Source organism: Pelodiscus sinensis, chromosome 13, assembly GCF_052426305.1.
Source record: "Pelodiscus sinensis isolate ZL-2025 chromosome 13, ASM5242630v1, whole genome shotgun sequence".
NCBI lineage: Eukaryota > Metazoa > Chordata > Testudines > Trionychidae > Pelodiscus > Pelodiscus sinensis.
The window spans coordinates 1,634,429-1,650,330 of NC_143064.1; the positions used below are offsets into that span (position 1 = coordinate 1,634,429).

At 60.3% G+C, this 15,902-nt stretch overlaps 1 protein-coding gene across 3 annotated transcripts in view; it reads right to left on the minus strand.

Annotated features, from left to right (window-relative positions):
- The window catches only part of DLG3 (discs large MAGUK scaffold protein 3), a 183,511-nt gene that overhangs the window by 143,179 nt on the left and 24,430 nt on the right, over positions 1 to 15,902 (minus strand). For all 3 annotated transcript variants that reach the window (XM_089781780.1, XM_089781778.1, XM_075917662.2), the window contains exon 4: positions 13,749 to 13,889. In XM_089781780.1, the coding sequence (XP_089637906.1) occupies positions 13,749 to 13,889 (141 nt within the window). The remainder of the gene's footprint in view (positions 1 to 13,748; positions 13,890 to 15,902) is intronic.

Sequence of the window (15,902 nt, forward strand, 5' to 3'; positions counted from 1 at the left end):
GGGAGGGGGGGTCCCAGACATGCGCACAGGGCCTCACGCCGCTCGGGGGGGGGGTCCCAGACATGCGCACAGGGCCTCACGCCGCTCGGGGGGGGGGGTCCCAGACATGCACACAGGGCCTCACGCCGCTCGGGGGGGGGGTCCCAGACATGCACACAGGGCCTCACGCTGCTCGGGGGGGGGGGGGGTCCCAGACATGCGCACAGGGCCTCACGCCGCTCGGGGGGGGGGGGGGGTCCCAGACATGCGCACAGGGCCTCACGCCGCTCGGGGGGAGGGGGGTCCCAGACATGCGCACAGGGCCTCACGCCGCTCGGGGGGGGTCCCAGACATGCACACAGGGCCTCACGCCGCTCGGGGGGGGGGGGGTTCCAGACATGCGCACAGGGCCTCACGCCGCTCGGGGGGGGGGGGGGGGGGGTCCCAGACATGCGCACAGGGCCTCACGCTGCTCGGGGGGGGGGGTTCCAGACATGCGCACAGGGCCTCACGCTGCTCGGGGGGGGGGGGTCCCAGACATGCGCACAGGGCCTCACGCCGCTCGGGGGGGGTCCCAGACATGCACACAGGGCCTCACGCCGCTCGGGGGGGGGGTCCCAGACATGCACACAGGGCCTCACGCCGCTCGGGGGGGGTCCCAGACATGCGCACAGGGCCTCACGCCGCTCGGGGGGGGTCCCAGACATGCGCACAGGGCCTCACGCCGCTCGGGGGGGGTCCCAGACATGCGCACAGGGCCTCACGCCGCTCGGGGGGGGGGTCCCAGACATGCACACAGGGCCTCACGCCGCTCGGGGGGGGGGTCCCAGACATGCACACAGGGCCTCACGCCGCTCGGGGGGGGGGTCCCAGACATGCGCACAGGGCCTCACGCCGCTCGGGGGGGGTCCCAGACATGCGCACAGGGCCTCACGCCGCTCGGGGGGGGTCCCAGACATGCACACAGGGCCTCACGCCGCTCGGGGAGGGTCCCAGACATGCACACAGGGCCTCACGCCGCTCGGGGGGGGGGGGGTCCCAGACATGCACACAGGGCCTCACGCCGCTCGGGGGGGGGGGTCCCAGACATGCACACAGGGCCTCACGCCGCTCGGGGGGGGGGGGTCCCAGACATGCACACAGGGCCTCACGCCGCTCGGGGGGGGTCCCAGACATGCGCACAGGGCCTCACGCCGCTCGGGGAGGGTCCCAGACATGCGCACAGGGCCTCACGCCGCTCGGGGAGGGTCCCAGACATGCACACAGGGCCTCACGCCGCTCGGGGGGGGGGGGTCCCAGACATGCACACAGGGCCTCACGCCGCTCGGGGGGGGGGGGTCCCAGACATGCACACAGGGCCTCACGCCGCTCGGGGGGGGTCCCAGACATGCGCACAGGGCCTCACGCCGCTCGGGGGGGGGGGTCCCAGACATGCACACAGGGCCTCACGCCGCTCGGGGGGGGTCCCAGACATGCGCACAGGGCCTCACGCCGCTCGGGGGGGGGGGGTCCCAGACATGCACACAGGGCCTCACGCCGCTCGGGGGGGGTCCCAGACATGCGCACAGGGCCTCACGCCGCTCGGGGGGGGGGGTCCCAGACATGCACACAGGGCCTCACGCCGCTCGGGGGGGGTCCCAGACATGCACACAGGGCCTCACGCCGCTCGGGGGGGGGGGTCCCAGACATGCACACAGGGCCTCACGCCGCTCGGGGGGGGTCCCAGACATGCGCACAGGGCCTCACGCCGCTCGGGGGGGGGGGTCCCAGACATGCACACAGGGCCTCACGCCGCTCGGGGGGGGGTCCCAGACATGCGCACAGGGCCTCACGCCGCTCGGGGGGGGGGGGTCCCAGACATGCACACAGGGCCTCACGCCGCTCGGGGGGGTCCCAGACATGCGCACAGGGCCTCACGCCGCTCGGGGGGGGGGGGTCCCAGACATGCACACAGGGCCTCACGCCGCTCGGGGGGGGTCCCAGACATGCGCACAGGGCCTCACGCCGCTCGGGGGGGGTCCCAGACATGCGCACAGGGCCTCACGCCGCTCGGGGGGGGTCCCAGACATGCGCACAGGGCCTCACGCCGCTCGGGGGGGGGGGGTCCCAGACATGCACACAGGGCCTCACGCCGCTCGGGGGGGGTCCCAGACATGCGCACAGGGCCTCATGCCGCTCGGGGGGAGGGGGGGTCCCAGACATGCGCACAGGGCCTCACGCCGCTCGGGGGGGGGGGTCCCAGACATGCGCACAGGGCCTCACGCCGCTCGGGGGGGGTCCCAGACATGCACACAGGGCCTCACGCCGCTCGGGGGGGGGGTCCCAGACATGCACACAGGGCCTCACGCCGCTCGGGGGGGGTCCCAGACATGCGCACAGGGCCTCACGCCGCTCGGGGGGGGGGGGGGTCCCAGACATGCACACAGGGCCTCACGCCGCTCGGGGGGGGGGTCCCAGACATGCACACAGGGCCTCACGCCGCTCGGGGGGGGGGTCCCAGACATGCGCACAGGGCCTCACGCCGCTCGGGGAGGGTCCCAGACATGCGCACAGGGCCTCACGCCGCTCAGGGGGGGTCCCAGACATGCACACAGGGCCTCACGCCGCTCGGGGGGGGGGTCCCAGACATGCGCACAGGGCCTCACGCCGCTCGGGGGGGGGGTCCCAGACATGCGCACAGGGCCTCACGCCGCTCGGGGAGGGTCCCAGACATGCACACAGGGCCTCACGCCGCTCGGGGGGAGGAGGGGTCCCAGACATGCGCACAGGGCCTCACGCCGCTCGGGGAGGGTCCCAGACATGCACACAGGGCCTCATGCCGCTCGGGGGGAGGCGGGGTCCCAGACATGCGCACAGGGCCTCATGCCGCTCGGGGGGAGGGGGGGTCCCAGACATGCACACAGGGCCTCATGCCGCTCGGGGGGAGGGGGGGTCCCAGACATGCGCACAGGGCCTCACGCCGCTCGGGGGGGGGGGTCCCAGACATGCGCACAGGGCCTCACGCCGCTCGGGGGGGGTCCCAGACATGCGCACAGGGCCTCACGCCGCTCGGGGGGGGGGTCCCAGACATGCGCACAGGGCCTCACGCCGCTCGGGGGGGGGTCCCAGACATGCGCACAGGGCCTCACGCTGCTCGGGGGGGGGGGGTCCCAGACATGCGCACAGGGCCTCACGCCGCTCGGGGGGGGGGGTCCCAGACATGCACACAGGGCCTCACGCCGCTCGGGGGGGGGGGTCCCAGACATGCGCACAGGGCCTCACGCCGCTCGGGGGGGGGTCCCAGACATGCGCACAGGGCCTCACGCCGCTCGGGGGGGGTCCCAGACATGCACACAGGGCCTCACGCCGCTCGGGGGGGGGTCCCAGACATGCGCACAGGGCCTCACGCCGCTCGGGGGGGGGGTCCCAGACATGCGCACAGGGCCTCACGCCGCTCGGGGGGGGTCCCAGACATGCGCACAGGGCCTCACGCCGCTCGGGGGGGGGTCCCAGACATGCACACAGGGCCTCACGCCGCTCGGGGGGGGGGTCCCAGACATGCGCACAGGGCCTCACGCCGCTCGGGGGGGGGTCCCAGACATGCACACAGGGCCTCATGCCGCTCGGGGGGGGGGTCCCAGACATGCGCACAGGGCCTCACGCCGCTCGGGGGGGGGTCCCAGACATGCGCACAGGGCCTCACGCCGCTCGGGGGGGGTCCCAGACATGCACACAGGGCCTCACGCCGCTCGGGGGGGGGGTCCCAGACATGCGCACAGGGCCTCACGCCGCTCGGGGGGGGGGTCCCAGACATGCGCACAGGGCCTCACGCCGCTCGGGGGGGGGGGGTCCCAGACATGCGCACAGGGCCTCACGCCGCTCGGGGGGGGGGTCCCAGACATGCACACAGGGCCTCACGCCGCTCGGGGGGGGGTCCCAGACATGCACACAGGGCCTCACGCCGCTCGGGGGGGGGGGTCCCAGACATGCGCACAGGGCCTCACGCCGCTCGGGGGGGGGGTCCCAGACATGCACACAGGGCCTCACGCCGCTCGGGGGGGGGGTCCCAGACATGCGCACAGGGCCTCACGCCGCTCGGGGGGGGGTCCCAGACATGCGCACAGGGCCTCACGCCGCTCGGGGGGAGGGGGGTCCCAGACATGCACACAGGGCCTCACGCCGCTCGGGGGGGGGGTCCCAGACATGCGCACAGGGCCTCACGCCGCTCGGGGAGGGTTCCAGACATGCTGTGACGTAGTGGGGGTACTTGCTGGGCTGTGGTGACCCCTGCTGTCTGGAGCAAGACCCAGCAGGGAAAACCTCACTATGCAAAGGTGATGCCAAACTTGTTGAACCAGACACCCCCCATGGAGAGGAACAAAGGAAGGTGGAGGCTGCCCTGGCTGGGGGGCAGGGCTGGAAGAGGGTTAGTGAGTTGTTGGCTGGAAGCATGGAGGAGACAGCCTAGGGAAAGGGACTGGAGTTTAGGGGCCCAGTCTCCCCCATCTCAAGGGGGCCTGAGGCATCCTAGGCCAGCTCTGTGACCAGATTACATCTGTGCTGTGCTGTATCCTGGAGAGGCAATAAACTTCCTCTATTCTACCGGCTGGTGCAGTCTGTTTGTGCCATTTCGGGGTGCAGGAGACGGGGGAACGCCATCGTGCCGTTACACTGGTGTCAGAAGTGGGATGCACTGCACCTCGTGGATGAAGCTTCCAGCGGCAAGCGACAAGGCGCTGTAGAAGCAAGAGCCCTGGAGCAAGGCGTGCTGGAGACAGAGCGGAGCGGTTCCTGGGAATCGTGGGGCGCTGCAGCACTAGACTGGTGAGTCTGCACCGAGGGGCCCAGCGGGCCGATGGCCTACGCCCGACTCTTGAAGGCAGAGCTGGTGGGGCTGTGCAGAGAGAGGGGCTTGCCTGTGCGGAAAGCAACCAAGGCCCAGCTGATTGCCCAGCTGGAAGAGAATGACCAGCCACAGGGCCAGGATCTTGTCCCCAGGGGAAGCAGCCAGATCCCCCCTGAGAGTGTGTCAGTCTCAGAGAGGGGGAGGAGCGCTGGAACCCAACGGAGAGATGAGACAGCGTCTCCCGGGAGGCCTGCAAGCCCATCTAGGGCAGGGGCCAGCCCAGCGGAGCTGCGGCGGCTGGAGATCCAGCTGCGGATGAAGGAATTGGAAGTACTGGATCGAGAGAAGGAGCGCCAAGACCGAGAGAGGGACCGCCAGGATCGAGAGAGGCAGCGACAGCATGAGCTGGCCATGGCAGAGTGGAGAACCTGCGGGGCCCCGGCTGCGCCAAGAGTGGATGGGCCCCAGGGTCCCGGGGCTGCCAGGCGCTTGGAGAGGCTCACGGTGGCCCAATTGAAGGACGTGGGCGACATAGACGGGTTCCTCAGCTCCTTTGAGAGGGCCTGTGGACTGCAGCGGGTCCCCCCAGCTGACTGGCTGCAGGAGCTCGTCCCCGCACTGAACCAGGAGGCGGCCGGAGTGCTCAGTCAGCTGGAGGACCTACAGCCAGGGGATTACAACCGAGTCAAGGAGGCCCTGCTGCACAAGTTCGGGCTGACCCCCGAGATGTACAGGAAGAAGTTCCGGGGGGTACAGAAAGGGCCATGGGAGACCTATGTGGACCTGGCCTCCCGCCTGGCGCAATACTGCCACAAGTGGGTGTCTGGAGTCGGAGCCCAGACCACAGAGGAGCTGCTCAAGCTGGTCATGATGGAGCAGCTCTATGAAGCGTGCCCACCCAAACTGAGGCTGTGGCTCAAGGACCGGAGACCAGAGAATCCCCAGGAGGCCGGGAGACTGGTGGATGAGTTCATGGAGAGCCGGTCCAGGTGTGAACGGGAGTCCCGGAGAGAAAGAGAATCGCGCAGAGACCGGTTCTCGGCGGAGCAACGGAGAGAGACACCTCCGAGGCGAGCCCCAGGGACCAGGACCAGTCATCGATACCCCAGAAAACCAGCCAGGGCCCGGGCAGAGCCGACCCGTCGCCCACAGAACCTAACTTGCCATCGCTGTGGGCAACGAGGCCACAAGAGAGCTCAATGCACCAGGCGCAAGAACAGGTCCCAGGACCTGGGACTTTCCAGGGTTAACTGGCTGGGGCGGGAGGAAGGGCCGGCTGCCCCAGAGGCAGGGGCTGGCCGGCAAACCTCCGCTCGGGGAGAGGGGAAGGATGCTCAGTGCACCTCCCCTGGGAGGTCTGACCCTCGGGAGACAGATTTATCCATGCACCGGGTGGGGGCGGGGCGGCCCCTACGGAGGGAGTGCCTCGTACCCCTGGAGGTGGATGGCAGGAAGGTGACGGGTTTCTGGGACACGGGGGCGGAGGTGACGCTGGCCCGGCCCGACATAGTGGCCCCAGACCGTATGCTACCCGACACTCAGCTGACACTGAGGGGCATAGGGAGCACCCCCTTTAAGGTACCCGTAGCCAGAGTGCATCTGAAATGGGAGGCCAAGGAGGGTCCCAAGGAAGTGGGGGTGCACCCGCACTTGCCCACCGACGTGCTAATGGGGAGTGACCTAGAGGAGTGGCCAGACGGACCCCACAGGACGCTGGTCACCACCCGTAGCCAGAGCAAGCGAGGGGCTGGTGGCCCGGAACTCGAGGAGGTTCCCCAACAGGGGGCCCAGGGCCCTGTCCCAGCAAGTACCCCCACTACGTCACAATGACATCCTCCTGTGCGCCAGAACACAAGCAGACTGCACGGCCTTCACGCGGACAGCTCTCCAACACCTAGCTCAATGTGGGTATAAGGTATCAAGGGCAAAGGCACAACTGGTCAAGCGGGAAGTAACTTACCTAGGATTTGTCATCGCAGACGGGTGTAGAAGACTATCCGGTGATAGAGTAGCGGCCATTTGCCAGTTAGCCCCTCCAACGAGAGAAAAAGGATTGAGGACCTATTTAGGCATGACAGGCTACTGCAGACTATGGATACCAGGCTACTCCAGCATCGCACAACCGCTATATGAGGCAGTTAAAGATATTAAGGAAGGGCAGGTGCAGTGGACGGAAGAAAGGAAGGCTGCATTTTTTGAGCTGCAAAATATGTTAACCAAAGGACCGGCCCTAGGTCTCCCAGATATGGCCAAGCCATTCCAACTCTATGTGATAGAACATGCAAGTCAAGCGAAAAGAGTTCTAACTCAGAAAGTGGGACCGTACTCACGCCCCTGCGGATATCTCTCCAAAAGACTGGATGCTGTTGCTAGAGGACTTCCAAGCTGTCTAAGATGCTTAGTGGCAGCTGCCACACTCCTGCAAGATGCAAAGAAACTCACGTATGGAGCCAGGACTACCATCTATACCACACATGGAATCAAGACCCTCCTGAGAGATACCAGCCTTAAATGGATGACCAGTGCAAGACTCACAAAATACCAGCTTCTGCTGTTAGAAGATCCAGATGTGGACCTGGAGGCAGTGGTCGGATTAAACCCAGCTACTCTGCTGCCGGAGCCCCACATGGACCCTCGCCCAGTATGCCATGACTGTACCACCTTGCTGCAGTATACATGGGCTGCCAGGCCCGATCTCAAAGAAGTTCCTTTGAAAAATGCAGACTATGAATGGTTTACTGACGGCAGTTCCTTTGTGGAAGAAGGGGAACGAAAAGCAGGGTATGCAATTGTCAATCAGCATGATACGGTAGAGGCCCAACCACTGCCCTGCGGAACATCAGCTCAGTTAGCTGAAATAATAGCCATTACCCGAGCATGTGAATTGGCAGAAGGAAAAAGACTGAGCTTTTGGACTGATTCTAAATACGGGTACCTCACCGTACATTCACATGCAGGGTTGTATAAAGAAAAGGGAATGATAGACTCTCGAGGAAAACCTATTAAATATCAAGGAGAAATACAGGCCTTACTGAAATCTGTCTTAAAGCCAAAGGAATTGGTGGTAATGCACTGCAAAGGACACCAGAAAGGATCAACCTTTGAAGCCGAGGGAAACCGAAAAGCAGATGTCGCCGCAAAACAAGCGGCCCGTGCCCCTATCATAAACTGCTCACTGACGGTAGACCCTACTAATATGAAAATCTCCCCACAAGCCCACAGTCTAGAAGACCGCAATATGGCTACAGCTATTGGGGCACAAGAAAATCAAGAGGGGATATGGACACTGCCTGATGGCCGAAGTGTAGTGCCAACCCATGAACTCTTACCCATGGTGCAAGCTCTACATGAAGGAACCCATATGGGAGCAGAGGCCATGTACCAGACTTTTAGGAAGGTTGTCTATGCCCCATATCTGGCTAATGCAACCAGAACAGTAGCCAGGCGGTGCATCCACTGTGTGAAGGTCAATCCCAGGACAGGAAGGATCGGGGCACCAGGACAGGTTGCAGTAGGAGTGGGACCCATGGACATCCTGCAAATAGACTATACAGACATGACTAGGTGTGGACCCTATAGATATCTCTTAGTAGTGATTTGTACCCTCACAGGGTGGATTGAAGCTTTTCCTACTAAATCAGAAGGATCTAATGGGGTTGTTAAATACCTCCTTAATCATCACCTTCCCACACATGGGCTACCCATACAAATAAACTCAGACAATGGGGGGGCATTTGTTAACCAAGCAGTCCACAAGGTAGCACAAGGGCTAGGCATACAGTGGAAATTACACGCTGCATGGAGGCCACAGTCTTCGGGAAAAGTGGAGAGGGCCAACAGGACCCTCAAGGCCACTCTAATCAAAATTATGGATGAGGCACAGCTAAATTGGGTTATGGCTCTGCCATATGCATTGTACAAGATCAGGAACACCCCCAAAGGTACCACTGGTTTGACCCCATTTGAACTAATGTATGGAAGGCCCTCCCCTATAACGCGAGAACTGTTAAGAGAACCGTCAGGTCAACCCATACCCCATACCCCATACCCCATACCCCCCAGCATAGAGGTTTGGGCAAAGCTCTTGCACCGACTCAGGAGGCAGTTGCAACAGACTGTGCCCTTTGTGGTAATGGAACCAGTGCATGAGTTTGAGCCTGGAGACTGGGTATGGGTTAAACGGTGGAAACCTGACCCTCTAACAGTGAAATGGGAAGGGCCTAGACAAGTTCTTTTGGTCACACCTACCGCTCTAAAATGTCATGGTATCAAAGCTTGGGTCCACTACAGCAGGGTCAAAGCAGGGACCTGGAAAGCTAGAGCAGTAGGACCTTTGAAACTCAAGATCAGCAAAAGCCCTGCCGCACCTAACCAGGACTAGGTGCCCAGCGCATGGCTCAAGATTAGTCAAAACTACCCCCTGTTGCACCCCACCGGGAGTGGGTGCTCAACGCACGGGAGAAGATTTCAAGACATCAAGCCCCTACCGAGGTCTACCTGAAATAGCCTCTCCCCGTACGGGCCACCTAACACCACATGGACCAGGAAGATTGGATAATTGACAACAATGCAGTAAATGCCTATATAAACTTTATAATTGCCCCCACTGCACAAAGGCGGTGGACTCTGGTGATTTAAGGCATCCAAAATTGTGGTCATTACTCCTACAAAATTAAGCAGTGTATAGTAGGAGAAATTCCCCAATTCCTTTTTCTACGAAAGTTATTGCAAACTCGTAGGCGGAATAAGAAGCACAAACCGCGGTACTTAATTAGGATCGTTAATAACCAATACCAGGCTTATCATGTCTCAACAGAGGATGAAGAAATTAATTACGACCCAGATCTCTCAAAGGACACTGAGTTCTGCAGTGCCATGGCCTCGCAAAACAATTCACAACCTAACAATGTCCCCTGCGAGAGATGTTCAAACTTACACGACGGGTCCAGTGAGGAGAGTGACCTATATGTTTCCTCTGATGATGACAATGATACCCCTGATATTTCTGCCCCTTAAAGTTGTAAGCACCCAACCCATAGATTCCCCTAGCTGTACCCCTTGTATCCAAACCACCAGACACGGCACTCGAGTGCAGCAAACTTTGTTTTATACAAAACCCTATAAATGTACAAAAAAATTACACAATGTACCTATAACTCAACCCAATATTCTATCTGTGATGGCAAAACCTGTTTTGACCCTCAGCCACCGGCCACCAGAACAATTGTCAAACTAAAGGTCGGAGGGTCATCGGGAAATGTTTTAGCAATTACTCCAGTGCCAGCAACGGGGCCAATATCTCTCTTATTTGACGCATGTTCAGCTATGCACACATCTATAATCCCATGCAGTACCTTAAGCTGGGAACGATACTACATGCATTCCCCTAAATACATGGGATACCAAGGGTTCAATAGAGACTGTAATAGTGTAGCCGATTTCTTCCTAAGTTACTGGTCGTGCGTCGCCTGGGGAACCTGGCAACAGCCAGGTCAAACAGCCGATCTTCGACCCGGGGTCACACAATTAAATTGCCAAACAAAAACCTGTACTCCACTCAATTTTACTATCAAAGACCCCGCAATTGGCCATACTTTAACCGACAGTTCGGCCTTCGAATAGACAGTCCAGGAGTAGACCCCGGAACCCTGTTATGGATCGAAAAAGTAGAAGAAACAATTATAGGTACGCAGCATAAACATTTCACTGAATTTTGGGAGGAAGTAAACAAGAGTCCATGGGATGACATCCCTAAAAGTACGAAGAATTTATTTATAGAATTAGCAGAACAGGTGGAGGTATCATTAAATATAAGCAATTGTTTTGTCTGTGGAGGCACTAACATAGGAGATCAATGGCCATGGGTTGCAGAGGAATGGGATAGCACATACAATATCAGTTATGACCAAATGCAGTATCCACCCCATACAGATGCCGTATGGTGGACATTACACACTAACTTAGTGGGAAACAATTGTATTCAAGTACCTCAGGCGCCCAACCACACCCATCATATTGGAGACGCAAACTACTTAGCTATCCGCATTCACAATGGCAGCACAATTTCCAGCTGGAGTGCAAACAATACCACTTTTCCTAACAACCCATGGGCCATGCTGCCGCCTCAAATGCAGGCATTCTGGGACAACGGTACTTATCCACCGCAAGGCCGAGCTCCCAATGGATTATACTGGATATGTGGTACCATAGCATATTCTCAACTACCACCTCATTGGTGGGGAACATGTTACCTCGGGACCATTCGTCCTGCATTCTTCCTCATGCCCCTAGAGATTGGCCAACAACTCGGCCAACGCGTATACACTAGAGAAAAATGGAAAATAAAAATAGGAACTTGGAAAGACAATGAATGGCCCCCCGAGCATATAATCCAATACTACGATCCAGCATCCTGGGCACAGGATGGCAGTTATGGATACCGCACCCCTATTTATATGCTTAACCAAATTATCCGCTTACAAGCAGTTGTTGAACTCATAACCAATGAAACTGCTCAAGCTTTAAATTTATTGGCAAAACAACAAACTACGTTTAAAAACGCAATTTACCAGAACCGCTTAGGTCTGGACTATCTGTTAGCCAATGAAGGAGGGCTATGTAAAAAATTCAACTTATCTAATTGCTGCCTTGAAATTGGGGATACACAAAATGCAATAGCGGAAATCACACAAAAAATGCAAAACTTAGCCCACGTGCCAGTCCAAACATGGACAGGCCTTGACACCTCCAGGCTTACCTCTTGGCTACCAACTATGGGGTGGGTCAAGGCCATACTCGGATGGCTAGTGTTTATAGGAATTTTAGTCTGCATATTACCCTGCCTTATTCCTTTGTTCATTGCATGCGTACGGCGAATGGTGTCCCAAATTGTATCCCAACAAACAAGACCTCACATAATGGCACTCTATACCAGACTGCCCTTAAAGGATGAAGAAGAGCCTGACAAGTAAGGCTCTTGATGGGGGAATGTAGTGGAATTTGCCCCTTCCTGAAAAAGATAAGGAACTAGCCTAACAGCAGTTAGGGGCCCACTAGCCTGTGAGCAAGAATGAAGCTGTATTTCACATTTTCTAACTTGTGACAGGCACAAGCAGGCAGAAATCAGCAACATAGCTATGAGAAAGTAAAACCGCACATAGGCATAAGATAAGAGTACCCCTCCCCAACTACTGGAATGCCAATCGTGAACGTTAGAAATAATGTATTGCTGTGCTTTAACCAATGAAATGTAAAAGCCAATCAATCTGTTATTCATGTATCCGATAAAAGGCTATGCACAGAGCGGCACGGGGTCGCTCCTCGCTATTTTTTGCTGTAAAGCTCGAGGGGACGACCATCAGCGCTGATTAATAAAAGTCTGGTAAATCCTCCTTCGGGCATCCGTGTCATTCTGTTACACCGGTTTGAGTCCGGTACGGTTACAGACCCAGCTGTGCCACCTCAGAGCTCGCCCTTCACCCAGAGGCCCAGCAGCGCTGCAGGCGGCAGCTCCCTGGGCGTAGGGCTGCCAGGACCCTGCCCGCCGCGGGCCTGCGTCTCCCTGGCGTTCTAAGGCGATGGAGAACACCATGGGCCAGGCAGCTGCGGGAAGATCCGGCGAGAGCAGCCGCTCTCTCTGCGGGCTCCTTCACCAAGCCCCCCACCCCTGCCGGAGCCATGGGCCTCTCCCCACACACGGCCCAGAAGGGGAGGGGACCCGGAACGCGGGGGGGTCGGGCAGTGCGGACGGCGTGGCAGGCTGGGGAGGAGAGCGGAGCATTGCCAGACCTCGTCCCGCGCAGGGGCTGAGCCGACTCGCCGCCCTTTCCCGGCCGAGGGGCTGTTCCTGCGCAGCGTCGAGGGGCTGTGCAAACAGAAGGACCCGCATTCCCGTCCTGAGGGGCTGCCGGCCTCGCAGCCGCTCCCCCCCACATCCCAGCCCCGGCCAGAGCGCTGCCGGCACTATGCTCTGTGAGTCCCACCCAGCTGGCACGCATGCACGCTCCTGCCGAAGCACCGTGGAGAGGGCTGGGCTGGGCCCCCACAGTAAAGCAGAAACCGAGCCGGGGCCAGGGGCCGACTGCACTGCCTGGGTTCTCCAGTCCGGGGAGAGCCGGAGAGCCACCTCCCCGAGTGCGATTTTCAGCCTCTTTCTCCGCGGGAAGGGCGGAGCTTTGAAAACAGCCCAGGATTGGTGCCGCCCGGGCACAAGAAAAGCATCTGCTGCCTCTCTTGTGCCTGCCTCTTCCCCGCTCTCAGCCTCCAAGCCGCCGGACTGGGCCAACGGGTCGCGCTCAGCCTGGAGGACAGCCGCTGGCAAAAGGGCGGGACTGGAAGTGTCGCCCAGCCCTTTCGCTCAGGCGCTCTGAGCTCACGCTGCCCGCTCACGGGCAGACCCCCAGAGTCCGCAGGGTCCTGGGGGGTGTGGGCTCGGCTGAGCCACACAACAGAGTCAGAAGTCTTAGCTTCCCCAGAAGGAATCTGGAGTCAGCCTCACTTCCGGGGCAGAGCGTGTAAACACAGCGGAGTCCCCTCTCAGGGTCCCCCTCACTCCCGTCTTCCCCTGGTGCCCTCAGGGCTGCGGACGGGAGCCAGCGGTGCTGCCCCGTGGTCAGGAGGGAAGGTGAGCAGCACAGAAGAGCAGACCAGCTACGCAGCCCCTGTGCCCAGGAAAAGCAGAACCAGCAGTGGCCTGCTGGGAAGGGCTCTGGGTGCAGCCCTGGCAAGCGGAGAACTGGAGCTGACACCCGCCTGCACGGTGGCTCTGCTCTGGCGGGCACAGTCCTGACTAGCCCAAGGGCCTCACCTTGCAGTGCCGGCTTCCCTGTTCTCAGAGCCCGCTACACGGTGCGTTTCGCGACCTCCACTCTAGCAGGCCTCCAGCCCCCCGGTGACACCAGTCCCCCTGTGCCATCGAAGGCCAGACGCTCCCCCGGAGACTCACCTTGGGGAGGGTGCCGTGGGCACGGACCACCAGGCTGCAAACGCTGGCTGGCGACTCCAACCTGCTCTCAGTCACTCTCACCAGCCTGCGGCTTCCCAGGGCCCCTGCAGCCAGTCCCTGCCCAGGAGCCGGAGGAGCGCCCTGCAATTAAACACAGACGTGGACGAGATGGCGCCAAGGCAGCGAAGGAGAACGCGGGGCAGCCCGAAAGCCGGCTGGGAGGAGCCCAGGGCCCGCGGTGAGGGGCCAGCGCACCTCTCGGCTCAGGGACCCACGCGGGCGGACGGGACCACAGCTCGGCCAAGTGGCTGGTGGAGAGGACCCAGGCATGGGGCCCCGTTAATCCCCACGGCCCAAAGGGGAACATGCCCCCTCCTCCCCGCTGCTGCTGCCGAGACTATTGCACCCCCTGCAGGCACACAGCCTATCAGACGGGAAGTGAATTGTGAGGCCCTCTTCTGCTCTCAGGCCTGGTGTGTGTGTGAGACACGATGCGTCAGGGTCCCCCGATCATGCAGCAGCAAGAACAGACTCCGCGGGGGTTTATTGCTTCTCCAGGGTACAGCCCAGCACAGACATGATGTGTCTACAGGAGTCAGGGCCAGGCAGCCTCAGCCCCCTTGAGATGGGTCCCTGGCCCCTAGACTCCAGCCTCTCCTTAGTCTGTTCCCTTCCTGGTTCCAGCCCCAGACTCCTCGCTCCCCGCTCTGCACACAGTGTACAGCGGCGGTCAAAAAGGCAAATAGGATGTTAGGAATTATTAGGAAAGGGATAGAAAATAAGACCCAGAATATCTTACTGCCCCTGTATAAAACTATGGTACGCCCACATCTTGAATACTGTGTACAGATGTGGTCTCCTCACCTCAAAAAAGAGATTTTGGCCTTGGAAAGGGTTCAGAAAAGGGCAACTAAAATGATTAGGGGTTTGGAACGGGTCCCATATGAGGAGAGGTTAAAGCGACTGGGACTTTCAGTTTAGAAAACAGGAGACTGAGGGGGGATAGGATAGAGGTATATAAAATCGTGAGTGGTGTGGAGAGGGTGAATAAAGAAAAGTTATTTATTAGTTCCCATAATAGAAGAACTAGAGGACACCAAATGAAATTAATGGGTAGCAGGTTTAAAACTAATAAAAGAAAGTTCTTCACACAGCGTGTAGTCAACCTGTGGAACTCCTTGCCAGAGGAGGCTGTGAAGGCTAGGACTGTAATAGAGTTTAAAGAGAAGCGGATAAATTCCTGGAGGTTAGGTCCATAAAAGGCTATTAGCCAGGGGATAAAATGGTGTCCTTGGCCTCTGTTTGTCAGAGGCAGGAGAGGGATGGCAGGAGACAAATCGCTTGATCATTGTCTTCGGTCCACCCTCTCTGGGGCACCTGGTGCTGGCCACTGTCGGTAGACAGGATACTGGGCTAGATGGACCTTTGGTCTGACCCAGTACGGCCGTTCTTATGCTCTTATGCTCCCAGACCTGCCCCTAGCCAGGTGTCCATCTCCCCTCCCTCCCTTTGTCTCCCCCCTGGGGAAAGAGCCTCGTTATCCGGTGTCTGGGCCAATCCACATGCGGGCGAGTCAGTGGGGATCACACAGCCCAGCGCAGGGGGGCACCGGGTCACAGAGCAGACAGCCCCCCACTACGGCACAGCAGTGCATGCACACTGCCCCCTGCTGGACGGACCGAGCAGTGCCCAGCTAGAGATTGAGAGTAGCAGCTTGCAGCTTTGGCAGAGGCAGCGTCTGAGCGGTTGTGCGACTCGGGAGCATCGCAGAGCGTCCAGCGCCGCAGCCCGGCACTACGGGGCTCAGTGAGAGATGCTACCGGGACCCGGGTTCTGCGGCTCTGCCCACTGCCAGTGCCCCAGGGGCCAGGTTACTGAGGGCACGAGGCAGAGTCATCGGCCTTGAGAGGGGGCCATGGCTCACCCAAGGGAGGGCCAGAGACTGATGCCTGCCCCTGGGGGACAGTCCCCCAAATTCAGTGATGCTCCCATTGCCGAAGACTCGCCCAGGATCTCCTCCATGGCCCGCAGCAGTGAGACCCGCCGGCTCCCTGAGCAGCTCGGCCTCCCGCTCTGGGGCTGCTGTGCTGGCCACCGGCCGGGCTGTACAGCTCACTCCAGCACCGGTGCTGCTCTGGGGGAAAGGAGGCGTGG